We start from the raw sequence: 16,587 nt of genomic DNA on the forward strand, positions 1-16,587 counted from the left end.
GATAATCTGGCAAAGATGAATGCCTGCCATCGGGAGAACCAGCGTGATGACTGGATCAGTCTCTCTCTGGCAAAAGAAAAGAAACGTATCTCCTTCATAAGTGCTTCCTTTTAATCATTTACTTTAAGGGCTTTACTTTTGTTATCTCGTCTTGCACTTACAGTAAACCCAGTTAAATTGATCTCTCTTTTGGAGAGATCCGATTTGTCAGTTAATAGTTGAGGCTCCTGTACTTTATTTCTAAACACGCTTTAAAATATTTTACTAACGGTTAAAAATTAAACTAAAATCTAACAACTGACATTCAAAAGAATCCCAGCGAGAGGAATTTGTCTACAAAGAGAGAGAAAATTTCATCATGCCAGTGGTCCCGGTTTTCTTGGTTTTCTTGTCTCTCTCTTGGTTTTGTGGATCAGAGGTAAGAATTTATTTTATTGTGGTAGCAGCAATTTATTTCTAAAAAAAAAAAAAGTTAAAAAGCAGTTTATTGTTATAAAGGCAAAACCAGTTGCTTTTTTTAAGTTTCCTTTCGTAGTATTTGTGTTGCACACATTTGTTTTAGCGCAGCTTGAATGTTTAGAGCTTGCTATTTCTCTCTCATGTCTTGATTTTATCTGGGGTTTACGCCAACAGGCTTCTGGAAAAGATTTTAATCATGATCCAATCCTAAACCCAATTTGCAAGCATGGCTGACCACAGAAAGGTGCTGCAATTTTCCCTGCCCCCCCCATTTTTGAGAAATGAGATTACAGTCTTCTAACGTGGCAACATGGTGCATTGTACTGCCTGAAGGTTTGCTGCGGAATCTCTTCTGGCAGAAGTGTCCCAGAAAGCCCATCTGGGCTGAGCGTTCAGCATGCCCCGAGTATTTTAGAGAAACCCTTAGATAAAAATCAGCACCTTTTGTTCCTATTCAGGAGAAACTCTAGTACCATAATGGAGTTATGCCAAGCCGGATCTGGCTCACAGTTTGGATTGTACTGACCTGAGAACAGCAGGAAGAACTTAGTAAGATTATACAACCGTTAAAAGGGGGCTTGTTGGACTAAATTCTGCCCCAACAACATCCCTGCTGACTTTAGTATGGCCAGGATTTCTTCACAAGAACTTTAAACTTCAGCTCTGTTGATTCAGTTGACACAGTCAGAGCTGATAAATCACATTTGAGGACTAACTTTTCTCTCCCATTTTTATGCAAAGTCTATCCCTATGTATTTTTCATGTTCCAACATTCTTCCTACCCGTAGATCTTTTAGTAAGCAAAAGCACTCAGCCAGCAACGAAGTCACCAGAGAGCTGCACAAACACAGGTGCAGAGTCAGTCACCTAGAGGCAGTTGGATGGAGAGTTAGAATCTGTACTTGCAGTCCAGTGATGACCAGCAACCACACTGCAAATGCATTGTTGTGCAAGATACAGGAAAAAAGCTGATAAAGAAGGGCACTTATTTTTCAAATTTCTTTAAGATACTTGTTACTTCAGCAGTCACACGGTGAAGCAAATCATTAATTTTTAGATTTATTTGCTTCTATGTAGTTCATAAATATTTACAGGTGATACTTAAACCCAAAGCCAACCAAGCCAATAAAAAGTCTCAGAAAAAAATAAGTTGCTATTTTTTTTGTTTTTCTGGTGTTTAAGTCCGCTTATGTTTTGATTTGCTTACTATCCCATTGCTGTGGTGTGTTGTAAACCACTAGCTTAAAAAATGTTTAGCATCTGCTGTGTGCTTCAGCTGATGTTCGAAGAGTAAAAAGTTTGTGGGATACCAGTAAGAGTGAAGATCATACCAGGTGAATGATCCAAAAGGAAAAAAAAAAAAACCCAGAAAAACTGAGAAAGATGAGGTGGCCAAAGACAAGGGAATAAACACTATAAATGATATTTAGCAGCTTTGTGCTCATAAGATAGGAAAAGGCTTATGAATGAACACTTTGTTGAGGTCAGTAAAGGGATCTACAGAACTCTGGGTGCAGTTCTTAGTCTTACTCCCTTTTTTTTTTTTTAATTTTGTGCCTTGCAGAATGTAGCATCTAATGCTGAAGAAAACCAGTTTCAGCAGGTTGAGCCTGCCGCGCCAGCTGAGCAAGGCACCTACCTCATACAAGAATGCTTAAGCAACCAATACACACACAAATCCTGTCAGAAAGTTTTTTGTCACCCATGGGAACGATGTGTGGAGGGAAAATGCCTTTGTAAGCTTCCCTACCAGTGCCCAAAGAATGGCTCTTCAGTTTGTTCTACCAATGGAAGGTACTTCCATACTTACTGTCACCTAAAGAGCTACGAGTGTCAACAACCCAAAGCGAAGTTTCTGCACAAGGGAAAATGCATGTCTGAAGGTATTAACACCTCCTTTTCCAAAACGTATCAGTCAGTCATTTGTGGCCAACAGGTCAGAAAGTCTGTTCATTTCCTTGCACTAGTAAGACCATGACACAGAAAATGAGAAGTCATTGAAAATGGGCAGTATCTGTTGATTTTCATAAAAATAAAGTGATTGACAGGCCCAGGTCACCCCGCTGCTGGTATGTTGCTCAAATCATCAGGTAGAAAGGGGAGAAACAGAGAAAGGAAAGACCTCAAAGGTTTCCAAGCAGGGTGTTGACTATGGTGGGAGGCACAGCAGGAGAGGGGCTGCTGAGAACATTAGTAGAGAGGGTATCTTCTGAAGTGGGACAGACCTCACAGGAGCAAGAGTCCAAGGAATGGAGCCACGCTGCTGAGGTGCGTGTGGGAGTGCACGGGGAGAAGGTAAGCCATGTTCATCTCAATCATCTTCATGCTGTGGATTTCATCAAAACAGAAAGCTACTGTCCTGCAAACCAGCAGTGGTTTTGTGCACTGACAAGCAGCTGCTTGTTCTCACCTGCTTTTTAGGCTGCACCACTCTGCTTTGTCAGCTCAGCCTCCTTCTGAGTGCAGGGAGAAATGGCTCCTGCTAACTAGGTGGGTGGCCTCTTTCAGCAGTAGCAGTTGCTCTTCCTACTCGTCCTCCAGCCCCACCTTCACCCAAGGCAGCAGGAGCAGCAAGCCAGGCCCAGGGCTCTCCTGCCCACTCTCTCAGTAGCACCCCTCCCTTTCCCCACAGAAGCAGCAGCTCAGCCCATCGCCCTCAGGGTGGCAAAATTCAATTCTGCCTATTCCACTGAAAAGGAGCGGAGAGCCCCTGTGTGTTCCTGGTGCACTCTCTATACGGCTTCACTAAGCTGAGGACCTTAGCTCCACTGTAAACAGCGGAAGTTTTGCTACACGGGTCATAGAAGCAGGATCTGGCCATCTCAATTGAAGTGTTACGGGTTGGTTATCAAAAGTCCTCTAATGGAAGTCATTATACTAAGATGCAACCTTTCCTTGGTACACCTCCAGGTACTCTTACATGATAGGAGTCATTACCCTCATTTGTCCTGAAACTGGTATATTCTGAAAAAGTGGCAGGCTCAAAGACACAAAGTCAATCCTCAGAAAAATCTGGAATAATGCCTGAAGCTTCTGATTCCCAATCTACTGTTCTTCCCCTACGAACTTTGGCTGTCAATACAAAATTAGTCCTGATTTGTTTCTGTGCTGTCTTTCCACTAGATAAATTTATATAATGATTTTATTTGGGGATTTTTTTTATTTCTCTTTTTTTTTTTTTAAGAAACATTTTCAATCTCTGTGGGCCATGGAGATTCAAATTTGCTTCGAGTAAAACCTATGAATCAAAAGAACTACATTTTTGTATGTGATGGTGAGTGGACTATGAATGAAGCAAATGTGGCTTGCAAGCACCTTGGCTTTGAATCGTAAGTTTGGGGAATTTATCTCTGGATAACTGCAAGGGATCTGAAAAAGTAGCAATGCTTATGTAAGTGTCAGTCACAGTCAGCCAACAGTTAAGACAGAAAACTCATGAACAATGTATTGGCTACAATATTCTGATAAAGCTTCTCAAATTGACACCCGAGAGTGAAAGCCAAAACATAGATTTCTGTGTTCTATTACAGGTTACAACTACAAAAACCATAATTGTTTTACTTTTAAAATAAAGCTGAAGACCAATGCAGACGTTTTCTCTTGGGTCTGTGTAAGGGAAAGTGCATAGATGGGCCATCCCCAAGTAGCTCTGAGCAATAACCTGCATGCAGAGAAAAGTTTCTTAAAACAGCTGACAACAGGGTACAGCTTTGTTTTGCCACTTGCACCAGTCAGGCTAACAAGAACCAGAACACACAGTTTTTTTCTTCACCCCTTGCCCCCACTGCCATTGTTTGCTTTGGCCCCAGGGATGGCTGAAGCCACACACAGCTTGGGTTTTTTCCTGCGACCACACTGATGACCTAAGTTGCACATTCAGCTCCTCATAAAGAGTCAACTCTATTCTGTACATAATAATTTTACACTTACACAACTAATTTAACTTAGGAAGGGCTGCCTCCCCAACCCTACCTGAAGACTAAAAATGCTATTGCAGTGCCCTAAATTGTCTCCTCTAGGTGAGAAGCATATATTTCCTAGTCCTGATCAGTATCTCTTTAGATAGCAGAGAAGGGTTTGTCCTGGGACAGAGCATTCAGCACTGGAGTCCCATTGTAAGCCTCTAAAGTTACTTATTTACTTGATCCATATTTCTTTAAGGTAGGGGACACATACACTGTTAGGAGTATACCGCTCAGGTAAAACCAAGGGAGATAAAATTTATTAATCCCAGCCTTGCAGTGGCCTGAGCTTCCTCAATATGCATTGGTTTTGATGACATCAAGGATACTTGACCCCATGCAGGACAGTTTCCAAATTATGGCTCACCTGTGTGCACACACAGAGAGAGATCTGAGCTTACAAGTTTTGCTACGTAAGGAGACTTTTCTATCCATCATGATACACAGTGACTGTCATAGAGCTACATATGGATTTAGGGACAGTTCTATGTGGCAATCTGCAAAAATTAGCACTTCTCCTACTTACCCCTAAACGATTCCATGGGAAGTCTGCTTTTTCTTAGCCATGACCAAAATTCTTTAACACTGAGGAAAATCATATAAATTCTAAAGATTAAAAGCAGTGGATAATCCATTGTGAAATGATGTAATTTGTTGTTATTATTTGTATCTTCACAGAGGTGCCGAGTATTACCAAACCAATTCCAGCATCACAGAATCTGCCTCAAATTCATTGCACTGTCTGCAAATAACTTGCAGGGGCCTAGAGACAAGTCTTGCTGAATGTCACATAGAGATGAAATCAAGAGATAGTAATGAGGGATTTGTTAGCCTCCAGTGCCATGAAAATCTAAGAGGTTAGTAGGTTTTTTAGTTTTATATCTATTTGGGGTCCTTATATTTTAAGTTTCTTTTAAATAATTAGGACCTAGTTTGCTGAACTCCCAGCCACAGCAAACCTGCACTGAAACCTTTTGATTTTTTTAAATAATCCTTTTGCAGACTTTAAGACAGTTGAGGCCATCTGGAATCAAGAGTCTTGAGTTTATCAGTTTGGAAAATCACTGTTGCTCCTAAAGTATTTTTACAGATATTTCCCAAAAGTAAATATATTTCACCCATGGTTCTGTTTGTTCGCTCATCCCTTCCAACGGTACCAAGGTATATGGTATCCCACAAGTGTTGTCTCTCTGGGGTTAACTGGTGAGGAGAGAGGTGACAACGTCCTACTCACTGCTTTGTTTGTGAAGGAGATCAATTAGAACACTAGTAGCACTGTGGCCAGACAAGCATGACTATAGAGGAACTGCTCACGTCTTCTGGGGCATTTTGGGACTCCTCAGTTTCTCACTGATATAAGGGGAATCAAGTCCTTGTTTTGACTTCTGACAGCTTTCTGTTCTATGTAGTGGGCTTTCTTTGGCACTGATAAGCATCAGCCTGAGATGGTGCTGGTTAGGAGAGCTATGAATCGTCTCAGGTTTTTCTTATGCCACAAAAGTAGGAGTTCACAGACTCTTGATGACTTCCTTCTAGAGGGGGAACAGCTGTCATTTTAATCACTTGAATCATTTACAGTGGGTTTGAACTGATCATTTCTGGTTTAGTCCTGGTCTAGAAGAAATGAAGTTCCCTTTTGCCAGGCTACTCCAAGTTGGAGGGGGAAAATAAGTGGTCACACTGAAAGCTTGATGAGAAGGTGATTAAAACAATAAAAAAGATTCCTATATACTTTAGTGGGCCCCAGAATGCCTACCATTGATAGGCCAAACTGCTAACAGAATAAAATGCATAAGCAGAATATTTCCATGGGCAGTTCTGAACCTATAGACATTTCCACACTAACTTAATTTTCATTGTGCTGCACAGCTTGTTCAGATGGTGAGTTTCGTTGTGTCAACAAGAAGTGCATTTCTCTGAATAAAACCTGTGATGGAATCAATGACTGTGGAGACCTAAGTGATGAACTGTGCTGTAGAGGTAACATTTTCCTTTCTCAGCTGTTTCAAAATCATTTCAGCAGAAAACCACCCCCAAAGAATTTTTACAGTGATGTAACACCTAAAGTATCTTTTCCAATAAGTCACTACATTAAAGCAATCAAAGTATACGTAGTTCATGTATACACAAGTGCAAAAAAAAGTAGGCATAATATAGTTTTTTGAAGCAGGCAACGGTTCTCTGAGAATCTGGATTTCCTCAGAGGATGAGGACATAAAATGAGATTATTTAGGAGGCTGTTAAACAGTGATAAAAAAAAAAAATGAGCCGTGTTAGAATGAAAATGTCTCTTTAGTTGGGAAAAATCAATAGTAATTAAACAAAGACACTGTTTTTCCAATGAACTATCTTTAAACCAAAGTAAGGTCTCTCTTAAATTTATTACTAATGCAAGATTATCCATAGAATATCTGTGAGCAGTTCCTGTCACATTGCTTGTTCATGAGCGGTCATTCTTTCAGCATCTGCAATTCCAGCTGTAACAATTTTGATTAGAAACAAGGAATGGATCTAGCATGAGCTGAATGCAGGAGAATACTTTCAGAAGTTGGGTTTCAGGTGCCAAATGGTAATGTGGGTTACAAATCTTATCACTATCCCTAAATAACCTTAATTTTGTAGTTTTACAATTGGCAGTAAATTTAATCTGATAATCATGGAAACACAGTCACAGGTATTTTAGGAAAATATAATAAATACCTGTGGCTTCATATATTTAGAGGACATTTATCCAGATTCCACTTGACCAAAATAGTGCTGTTTCAGCTATATGGGCTGAAAACAATGATTCCTGGAATCACAAGCAGTATTTCAACTGAGTTCAGTGGTCTTTGGATCGTATTGGGATATCTAGATACTTTCAGAGGACTACTTTATTTTCTATTAAAGACATACATCCTTCAATAGTACACTGACGTAAGATTATAAATTAGCTCAAGAAACCCAGCCATAAATTCAAGCACTGCTTTGCTTTTGATAACATACAAAGTGATCACAAGAATTAAATGAAGGGTATTCTCAGGTTTATAATGTTTCATATAATCACGAATTTTAGAAGAAACAAGTTATTAAATCCAGTATCTTCAAAATAGGATTCTTGATTCCTAACCCTGCATTTAGGCATTTAGCTCATTCAAACAAAAGCCAGTTTGGACTCTGATTTTGGGGGTGGAATTTGACCCAAGCATCATAAATTCCTCATTTGAGATGATCAGTAACGCTGGCAAAACTGGAGGTCCTTTGGCTGAGGTTGAGTGTGGGCACGTTTTGTGGATGAAACTGGTAAGGAGTGATACCAAGTCTAGAAGTACACTACTGAACTGGTTACAGAGATCCACATTTTTTAAGTCTTAAAACTTCAAGACTGTAAAATGAGGAAAGCTAACTATGCATTTTGTTTTACACTTACAGAGCCTGCTTTTGTGATCTATTTATGAACAGCCAAGTCCCCCATAACATGGATATTATATTGTGTTTATATTTTAAAAAGCTTTCTAACTATGTGAGCTTGCTGAATCACATGATCCTGTGATTTACATTTGTAATTCTGCTGTGTTACAGAGTGCAGAGACAACAGTTTCCACTGTCAGTCAAATATCTGTATTCCGAATAAGAACGTCTGCAACAAAGAAGTTGACTGCCTCACAGGAGAGGATGAAGCTCGAATTCTCTGTGCAGGTTTCCTTCTGAAAGATGTTTTTGTTTCTTTCCTTTCATTCTCCTCAATTATAACTAGAGACTACACAATGCATATTATTAAATTATTTAACAGATCAGCAAAACCAAAATGCATGCAAGAATTAGTCTTACCAATGTTATATTATGCACAGTAGGAAAAGAAGGTTATGTAATTTTCCTCCCTTGCCTTCTCGAACAGAATAGCAAGAAAACTAAAGGAAGGAAGAAGTAGATGATGTTTTAGGAGGCTTAAGGCAGATTATGTCTTTTGCTTATGTGGCCATCTATCAAACTGGTATCCCCTATTTGTGAAGAAAGCATAGACAGGGCAGGCAGGAATATTTTCCTCACAGATGAGGAATTCAACTAGTTTGTCAATATAATAATTCTTCCATGCTGTTCCCCTCACTGTTGAAAAGACCTTGTTTTGTTTTGAAATTATAATGTTTTTCCTTGCTCTGATAAGAGACAAAGTCTAAAGCCAAAAAGTAAACACTATTGGTAAGTGGTAATTGGTAAAGGTAAACTGAACTCTAGATGTAAACATTACTGTCAGTAACATGAGAACAGACCCAACCCTCAACCTCCATTTAGGAACTGAATTCAATGGGCATTTTGTTTGAATAAAAGCTGACAAACCAGATTCAGGAAGCATTTAATTTACCTCATGTTGAACACCCGCCCTTACCCTGTTAAAGGAGGCACACAGTACACAATAGCATCATCTAAATTGGGAAAAAAAAAAAAATCCTGTTACCTAATGCTCCTTTGGGCTTTAGAAAGTCCAAAAAGTTGATGGGGCAAGAGGAGTAATTTCTGTTGTTTCCTGGTGGAGAAGAATGGGATATCACTTTAGACATCAAAAACCAAAAAAAGGCCATTTCTCAGGGTGTCTTTGCAGAAGGGCTCCCTAAGCATGGAAAGCAGAGTAGACGTCATGTAGTTACAAATGAGTATCTGTGGGATGTATGTCATTTGTAGGCTGAGGCAGCCAGAGTGTCTAGTAGGAAAGGAAGCAGCAGGCACCAGGCTGAGAGAGTATTGCTGTCCATGTGAAATGCTGTGCCCTTATGCATTTAAAACGTGTACTACGATTTTGGCACACAAACATATATTCAAGTAATAGAACAAATTTAAATGTTTGCCAGTATTTTTAGTGTTTTGTTATTCTACTACAGGCAAAGACAAAGGTGCTGAAAAACACAGTATGGATGAAGGTAAGTGTAACTAACTCTCCAAAACCAACAGCATACCCTCTTGTTAATGGCTTTCTAGCTACCAGCCAGCTGGCCAGATCCAGAACACTCAGATATCTGGACTTTGTGATTTGGTAATATACACTCTGGGGCTTACTATTTGTCTCGCTTTCCACTAATTTCAAGAATGCCATAATAATTCATCCTGGCTGAGGACTCACATCTGCATGTTTTGGCAATTGGTGGAGGTAAACCCTCAGCAAATCTAGGGGAACTGCTTCAAAATTATTTGCATGAATGCAAGCAGCAGTGGAAAATGAAGAGAAGTAATGTGATGCTAAGACACAGGCAATTTCCAAAACAAAAACAGATGCCAAAATTTTTGGTCTTTGCTTTCCTGCTACTTCAGCTACTGGCTTATTCACAGCACTCAAATTTTCACGATAAAGATAAACCCGTCTCTGAATAGAGAGAACAGATACCTGAATTCTGAGACACATTTTTCCTTTTTGTTAAAGAAAGAAAAATGATAAAGACGCTTCTTCCCCAAGTACACTGTGGTCTTACAAATCACACATTAACTCGACGGAAAAGAATCGTAGGTGGAGAGATTGCAAGAAAGGTAAAAAAAAAAACCTTACCAGATATGAATGAGTTCATTCAGCATCAATTTAAATGGGCATTATTGTCCTTCTGTTAAAATGTACAGAAATAACAAAATCAGCTACAACACTAATTTCATGGTTTGCAGCAGTAGTGGCATTGCACTGAATGAAAGTAAAGAGAAGCACAATTCATAAAGTAAAATACGAAGTTGCAAAATTGAGCATTACAGTACAATTACACACTGAAAATGATTCAGCAAAATACTTAATACTATAGCTAGAAATAACAATTCTGACAAAATGGAATTTAAATTTGCGCCTTTGAAACACAATACAGTAAAAAATGCTATACTTAATCATACCAGGTAGGATTCTACATCTGTTTCTCTGATTGCAAGGGTTTGTTTCATGACAGAAAGCTGGAGGGAAGGAGGCATCGCAAAAAGTCAGAAGATTGAACAAAATTACTGCATTTTAGAATATATATCCTTTATATCAGATGGAGCCCAATTCACAATTTCTGGATAGCAGATTTTTTATTTACAATCAGATATATTCAAGGAGATGAGGTGATACCAACAAGTGTGTTTCCCTTTATGCACTAAAAATAGTACAATTATTATGATTTCAGATTATTTGGGTGTTTGTTGTTTGAATAGGGTGAATTCCCTTGGCAAGTGGCAATTAAAGAAACTGGCAGTGAAGGTGCAACAGTGTACTGTGGAGGCGTTTATATTGGTGGCTGTTGGGTTCTGACTGCTGCACACTGTGTCAGGTAAAAACAACAAACTGGGAAATTATTTTCTTCTTGCAAGGCAGAAAGATTGATTTGGATATTATTGCCCTTCTTAGCTACCTGTTTGCTAATTCCTATTTGCCTATTGAATAAAACAGTTTAAAACACCGACTCACCCACATTAACGATGGGGAAGATTCAGAGAAAGTAGAGTATTTTGGCAGTGAATAGAAACATGAAAAAGTAATGATGAGTTTGAAGAGACACGGCATTCTTCAGTCAGATAGTAGGCAGGCAGGAAAGGTTCACCATAACCACTTTGCCTGAAAGGGAGATACAAGGGACCTCATCTCTTCCCCATCTCTACCCTGGGGAACTTCAGGATCTGTTCCCTGAGAACATCCCTGGGGTCATGTATTCCCCAGAACGAGCAAGAGCATCCCATCCACATCTGCTCACTCTTCTTTCACTTGAAATCAGAGAGGCATAAATGCCTGCTCTCTCTTTGTCACAGCACTAAACACAGAGGCTGGCCTTTAATTTTTTTTTTTTTTATTAGTTGCAGTACGCAGCAGTGTCACCTGCCTTGCATTTGCTACACTTCAGAAAAACCTGGACATCAAGTCCAGAAAGAAACTATATGTATATAATATGAATTTTTATTCTAGAGAAACTTCGATAAAATACAGAAGTTTACAGCTAGTTGAAATGTACAGTGTGCTAAGTACCAAAACATATTTTATGTCACTGTTTTTTTCCAGGGCAAATCGAGTTCATCTATACCGTGTCTGGATTGGACTGTTGCATACAATACTGTACGACAAAGAAACAGATACTTTCAGTCTAAACCGACTGATAATCCACGAAAATTATAATGCGTCAACTTACGAAAATGACATTGCTCTGCTGGAGCTGAAAGGTTTTGGGAAAGGAGAATGCTCCCTGCAACAGACCACACCTGCCTGTATCCCCTGGTCAGAGTATATGTTCAAGGATGGTGACAGATGCAAAGTTTCTGGATGGGGAGTAGAGAAAGGTATTTGCTTTAGTGCTTACTACAAGAATGTATTATTTGTATCACTTGCTTTCTAATTGTGGTGAGCTTTCATTTTGAAAAGGCTGAAGAGTAGTTGTGCACACAGCGCTCAGAAGAGGCTGAGTACAGAAAACAGGCTGTGGTTCAGCATTCGGCTATCACTGTTGGTTCTCTTTTCTGTACTGCTTCCTCTGCTGTTTCACCTACTTAGTAAATTGATCTGGAGGACACCCCTGGTTGAAAACTACCCTGATAATAAGAAATGTTCCTTTTGCCCATCTAAGATTTCTATTACCTGTGGTGACCTGGTAATGACATTTAACAAGTGGCGGTTAGTAGCTCACAGTGACCCATAGTCACAGCCCATCCTCTTGTCTGCTGCCCAAGAGGATCTGAGCTGCAGCCAACAGTTATGAAACTCAGCACATCTTGTCTCAGCCATGTTTGACTTTAGCCCAAAGATGGTTGCACAGACACAGATAAGCCAAATGTAATCACGTTTTCAAAGATTTGGGAAGCATTTGTTTTGTATCAGAGTGATTACAGCCTGGTGTCGGGAGCTACCACATACTGGTTGTGAGGCTTTCCCTGTGCATACTCAGTAGCAGTCCATAAAGCAAATGCAAAGTTGGGAATTACTAGCAAGTGGACAGAGAACAAAACAGAGAATCTCCTTAACCTTGTGAATACATAGTTCACCTGTATCTTCAGTATCTGGTCCATCCATCTCGAAAAAGACAGAGTAGAATTGTAAAAAAGGTAACAAGGATGATCAGAGCCACATCTCTGTTTCCTAGAACACAATATCCCAGTTTCCCAGTGTCTGAAAACCTTGATATGGAAAACAGAAAAAACTGAGGAAGACAAGGAAAGGGAAAGGGTGAAAATGTCACAAGATGAAAGTACTGTATTTAACACTGCAATTAAACCACTCTGCTTTTATTTCGAAATACATGTCCAATGTACTGCAATTCATATGGGGTGTCAGTGGCAGTTTAAGCTATCTGCTTTATAATATTGAAGATTATATTCTGTAGATAAGCAAATATATAACTTTCAATTTATGATATTAAATGTGTCTCGTGTACTTACCATTTTTAATTTAGAAAAGTTTATTCTTTTCTTTTCTAGGTTATACCAAACAATATATCCTCAAGTGGGGCAATGTTAATTTATTCCAGAATTGTTCTGAATTGTATCCAGGACGATTTTTTAAAAAAATGGCATGTGCAGGCAAGCATCAATTTTCTTACTATAATTTCTCTACCATGAAACCCACTGTTTGTAAGGTCAGACATACTGGCTTAGAATCTTTTAGACTTGGGAAAGACAATAAACTGATTGCCACGGTATCACCATTAGCAAAATGCTAGCCATTGGAGCTTAGATGCATCTACCATTATGTATCTATTTATAAACAGAGTTAAGATGACAGTATGCCAAGTTTCTATGTTTATGTGGGCAAATTTCAGCATGCAATTTGAGTTATGTTTTCTAAATACACAAGCACTTCACAGCCCACTGAACTTCCTACCTTTGATTCTGATTCAGCAATGTATTTAAGCAAATGCCTGTCTTAGAGCACGTTAGTAGTCCCGTTGACTAGAATGTGACTATTCATCTGCTTAGACATTTGCCACTACCACACTGCACACCAGGAAAAATACGATTTAACTTTTCAAACTAAGATTAGTCTGGCCCGGAAGCTGGTTGTCACTCCTAGTACTAAAATAAGGATTTTGAATACAGATTTTTTGCTTCTCATGTAACGAAAGGTATTGCCAAATACATGACTAAAAGAGCAATGAGTATTCAACTTACAGAGCAGATAGTTTCAATTGTTCTTTAAATCAAAAAGTAAAGGCAATATTTAAAGAAACTTAATGAGAAGAATAAAAACCAGATATAAAAGCCAAGTCATTTGTGATAAATTCAGCATGACATCTATAAGATATTGGGTTTGTCTACTGTGCAAGTTCCGTAACTTATCTTCTTGATCTCCAATGTATTTCAAGTGATCATACAAACTTTGGAATTAAGGGCTAGTATCCATGGGAGTTAGTTATACAAGCAAATATTAATTAAACTGAGTAAAGTTTAATCCCAGCATTCACATGCTCTCCTTCTTGTACCTGCCTACCTATTTTCATAAAGCTGGTAGAGAAAATAATTTTGAGGCCTCTGCCTCTCTGTACAGCTTTGTACAGATGAAACTGGCCAATGAATTATTGGGTGGAGGACACCAAAGGCAGACATGTAGGCATACACACATTACAATAGCTCCATTTCCATAGGAATCAGCCTACAAATCTTTATACCTTTTTCCTCCCGCTTTTGTTCACTTTTTATGAGCTAATTCTAATGATATAATAGGCAATATGGCTAAATTCTTCTCATTGCACAGGGTAAAACAAGACTCACATCACTGACATCAAAGCAAAGTAAAAGAATTTGGGCCAGCCACAAATGTAAAGAGAGGCTCCGCACTTAAAAAGAAATGAGAAGTAATAGACTGAAGAGGTTAGGAACCTCCTGTACTGGTGACCATTAGACAAACATCTGTCAGGAAGCGACACAGACCTGAAAAACCTCCTGAGCTCTGTTTTGTGTGCTAGCTTGCATATGAACTTATTTTTGCTTTTTATTTCCTCTTTTGCTTCAGGTACTTATGATGGCTCCATAGACAGTTGCAAAGGCGATTCAGGAGGACCCTTGGTCTGTTTTGATGCAGAAAATGTGGCATACGTCTGGGGTATTGTGAGTTGGGGTGAGAACTGCGGGGAGTCTGGTCACCCTGGCGTGTATACAAAAGTTGCCAGCTATTATGATTGGATTAGCCATCATGTGACAAGGAGTCTCATTGCACGGTATAATATCTGAAGCTCGGAAAATTAAATACTTCCTTCTTATCACCCATGCAAAAATGAACACTAGTCCTTTTTTACAATCAGCAGCCATGTAACTTAGCAACAATTAGTACAAATCTTTAAAGAACATATTTTGAAAATGAGTACCACAATTTTGCAGAAGCCTGTAGGAAGAGAATTTTACAGTCACATGAGTCCACAGCAAAAGTCTCTAATAAAAGCACAGAAATTAAAATATCTTTTTCTTGTTGTTCCTTTGGGTTTTTTCCACATTTCACATTGCATTTCAATTGTGGTTGTTTATTTATTTAAAATGGACAACCATACTGAAAGCAGTGGTTGGAAATTGACTGCACTGGCAATATGTGAACTTCACAGAAACGACAGCAACCAGAGTACTTTAAAGAACTTCCATCATCTCAAGGTCTAGATCACTAGAAACCCTCAGGATGCTGCCTTACTTGGCAGCTGATTCCTTAGGCTTACTGCGAAAGTAGACTTCAGACCATCCATTAATTGACAGATTGACTATGATCATGAGATTTGTTGTAATGCAACAATTACCCAAATAGTAACTCTGGTGGTAGTTTTTTCAGCTACAAACTCAGACAATTTTTATCTAGTTAGTATACCTCATCTGATCGTCTAGCATGGGGCAATTTTTGTAGCTTTAAGTTTTATTAATTTAACCACAGCTGGTCACAAACAACAAAGGAATTTTAAAACTTAAATCTTCAATTTAAATAAAAAGCATCTCTACTATCTTAAGTTCTCTGTGTATGTATATATATATTTCTAGTATCCAACAAACTTTTAACATCAAGTAGGGTTTTACTGCATATATATGTATTTTTACATATATATATACAGGCACACACACATATACACACAACTTATATAACAATATATAAAAATAAAAAAAGTCTATACGTTATACATATAGACTTAATTCTGCAAAACCAAGATACAGATCTAAAATTAAAAATTACGACTTTCAGTCATAAACCCCTCCACCAGATTCTCAAATTAGCACAAGCTTCCTACACCAGTATACAGAAGCATGAAATAGTAATGCCAAGAAAGAAAATCCAGGGCCTGATCCTGCAATGTTCAGTCAGAGGGAGTTTTGCTACTGCCTTAGCTGACCCAGAACTGGACGAAGACAACGGGCCATCAACAAAACTGGAATGATTAAGCAGAAAATCCTTCTGCTTTCACCAATCCTTATGAGGAATTTCTGCCCATGTGATGATAATCAGGAAGCACAGCCCAAAGGACCACACTGTAAGCTACATATTTTTAGACAGCAGTAATGGTGCCTGCTATAAGAAAACGTCAGTCTATACATAATAGTCTCACATTCAGCAAGAGTTACGCACAGAAAGTGCGTATGAAATTTTTTGAAAGTACTAGAATTTGGTTTGTGGATTGGTACCCTCGACACAAAACTGTCAGATAGCTTCAAGACCGTCTTGGTCAGTTCTATCGAACTGCTCAATAGTTTTAGAACATACCTCACTGTATTCTAATTTACAAATGTTTTTAATATTTCTTTTACTTTATTCCTCTCAGTTAATTATCCTGTTGAATAAATGGCATCTGTTCACACAACACAGTTGTCGTGGTCATGTTTTTTCTATAATTCACCATAGTCTGTTTCAGACATTTTTACATTTTCATTGACTTTGTCTTCCAATCTTGTAAAAAACCCACATCAGCATGAATTTGTCCTGTAAAGACACTGTCAATCACCAATAACTAAAGTAAGGGTATGAATTGCTTCTTAGCCCCCTCCCAACAAGACTTGCTATTTAGGAAAGCATTTAAGTATATTCCTACACAGGAATTATTTTGCTGAATCAGGGTCTTCGTAAAGTAATCATAGGGAAAAGCTGGACGGGTGTAGGAAGAGCTCCCTCTTTTGTTTGACTTAACTTCTGTAAAGAACTTTTTCCACCTATTTCTCCAGTTAACTACAAATAATATTAAATGCTGAGGTTAAAAAGAAAAAAACACAGTAGAATATTTACCATGCTCTGCCTGTTGGT

At 38.6% G+C, this 16,587-nt stretch overlaps 1 protein-coding gene across 1 annotated transcript; it reads left to right on the forward strand.

The window, feature by feature from the left end:
- The first annotated feature begins 172 nt into the window (after window positions 1–172).
- CFI (complement factor I) lies at window positions 173–15,307 on the forward strand. Its single transcript, XM_052774649.1, has 12 exons — window positions 173–418; window positions 2,024–2,342; window positions 3,644–3,788; window positions 5,100–5,278; window positions 6,291–6,401; window positions 7,983–8,099; window positions 9,278–9,316; window positions 9,814–9,917; window positions 10,560–10,675; window positions 11,398–11,672; window positions 12,804–12,905; window positions 14,335–15,307. Exons 1-12 carry the CDS (start codon window positions 359–361, stop codon window positions 14,550–14,552), a joined length of 1,785 nt encoding a protein of 594 aa, XP_052630609.1. The 5' UTR covers window positions 173–358; the 3' UTR covers window positions 14,553–15,307.
- The last annotated feature ends 1,280 nt before the right edge of the window (window positions 15,308–16,587 follow it).

The sequence above is a fragment of the Harpia harpyja genome, chromosome 2 (assembly GCF_026419915.1).
Source record: "Harpia harpyja isolate bHarHar1 chromosome 2, bHarHar1 primary haplotype, whole genome shotgun sequence".
Classification (NCBI taxonomy): domain Eukaryota; kingdom Metazoa; phylum Chordata; class Aves; order Accipitriformes; family Accipitridae; genus Harpia; species Harpia harpyja.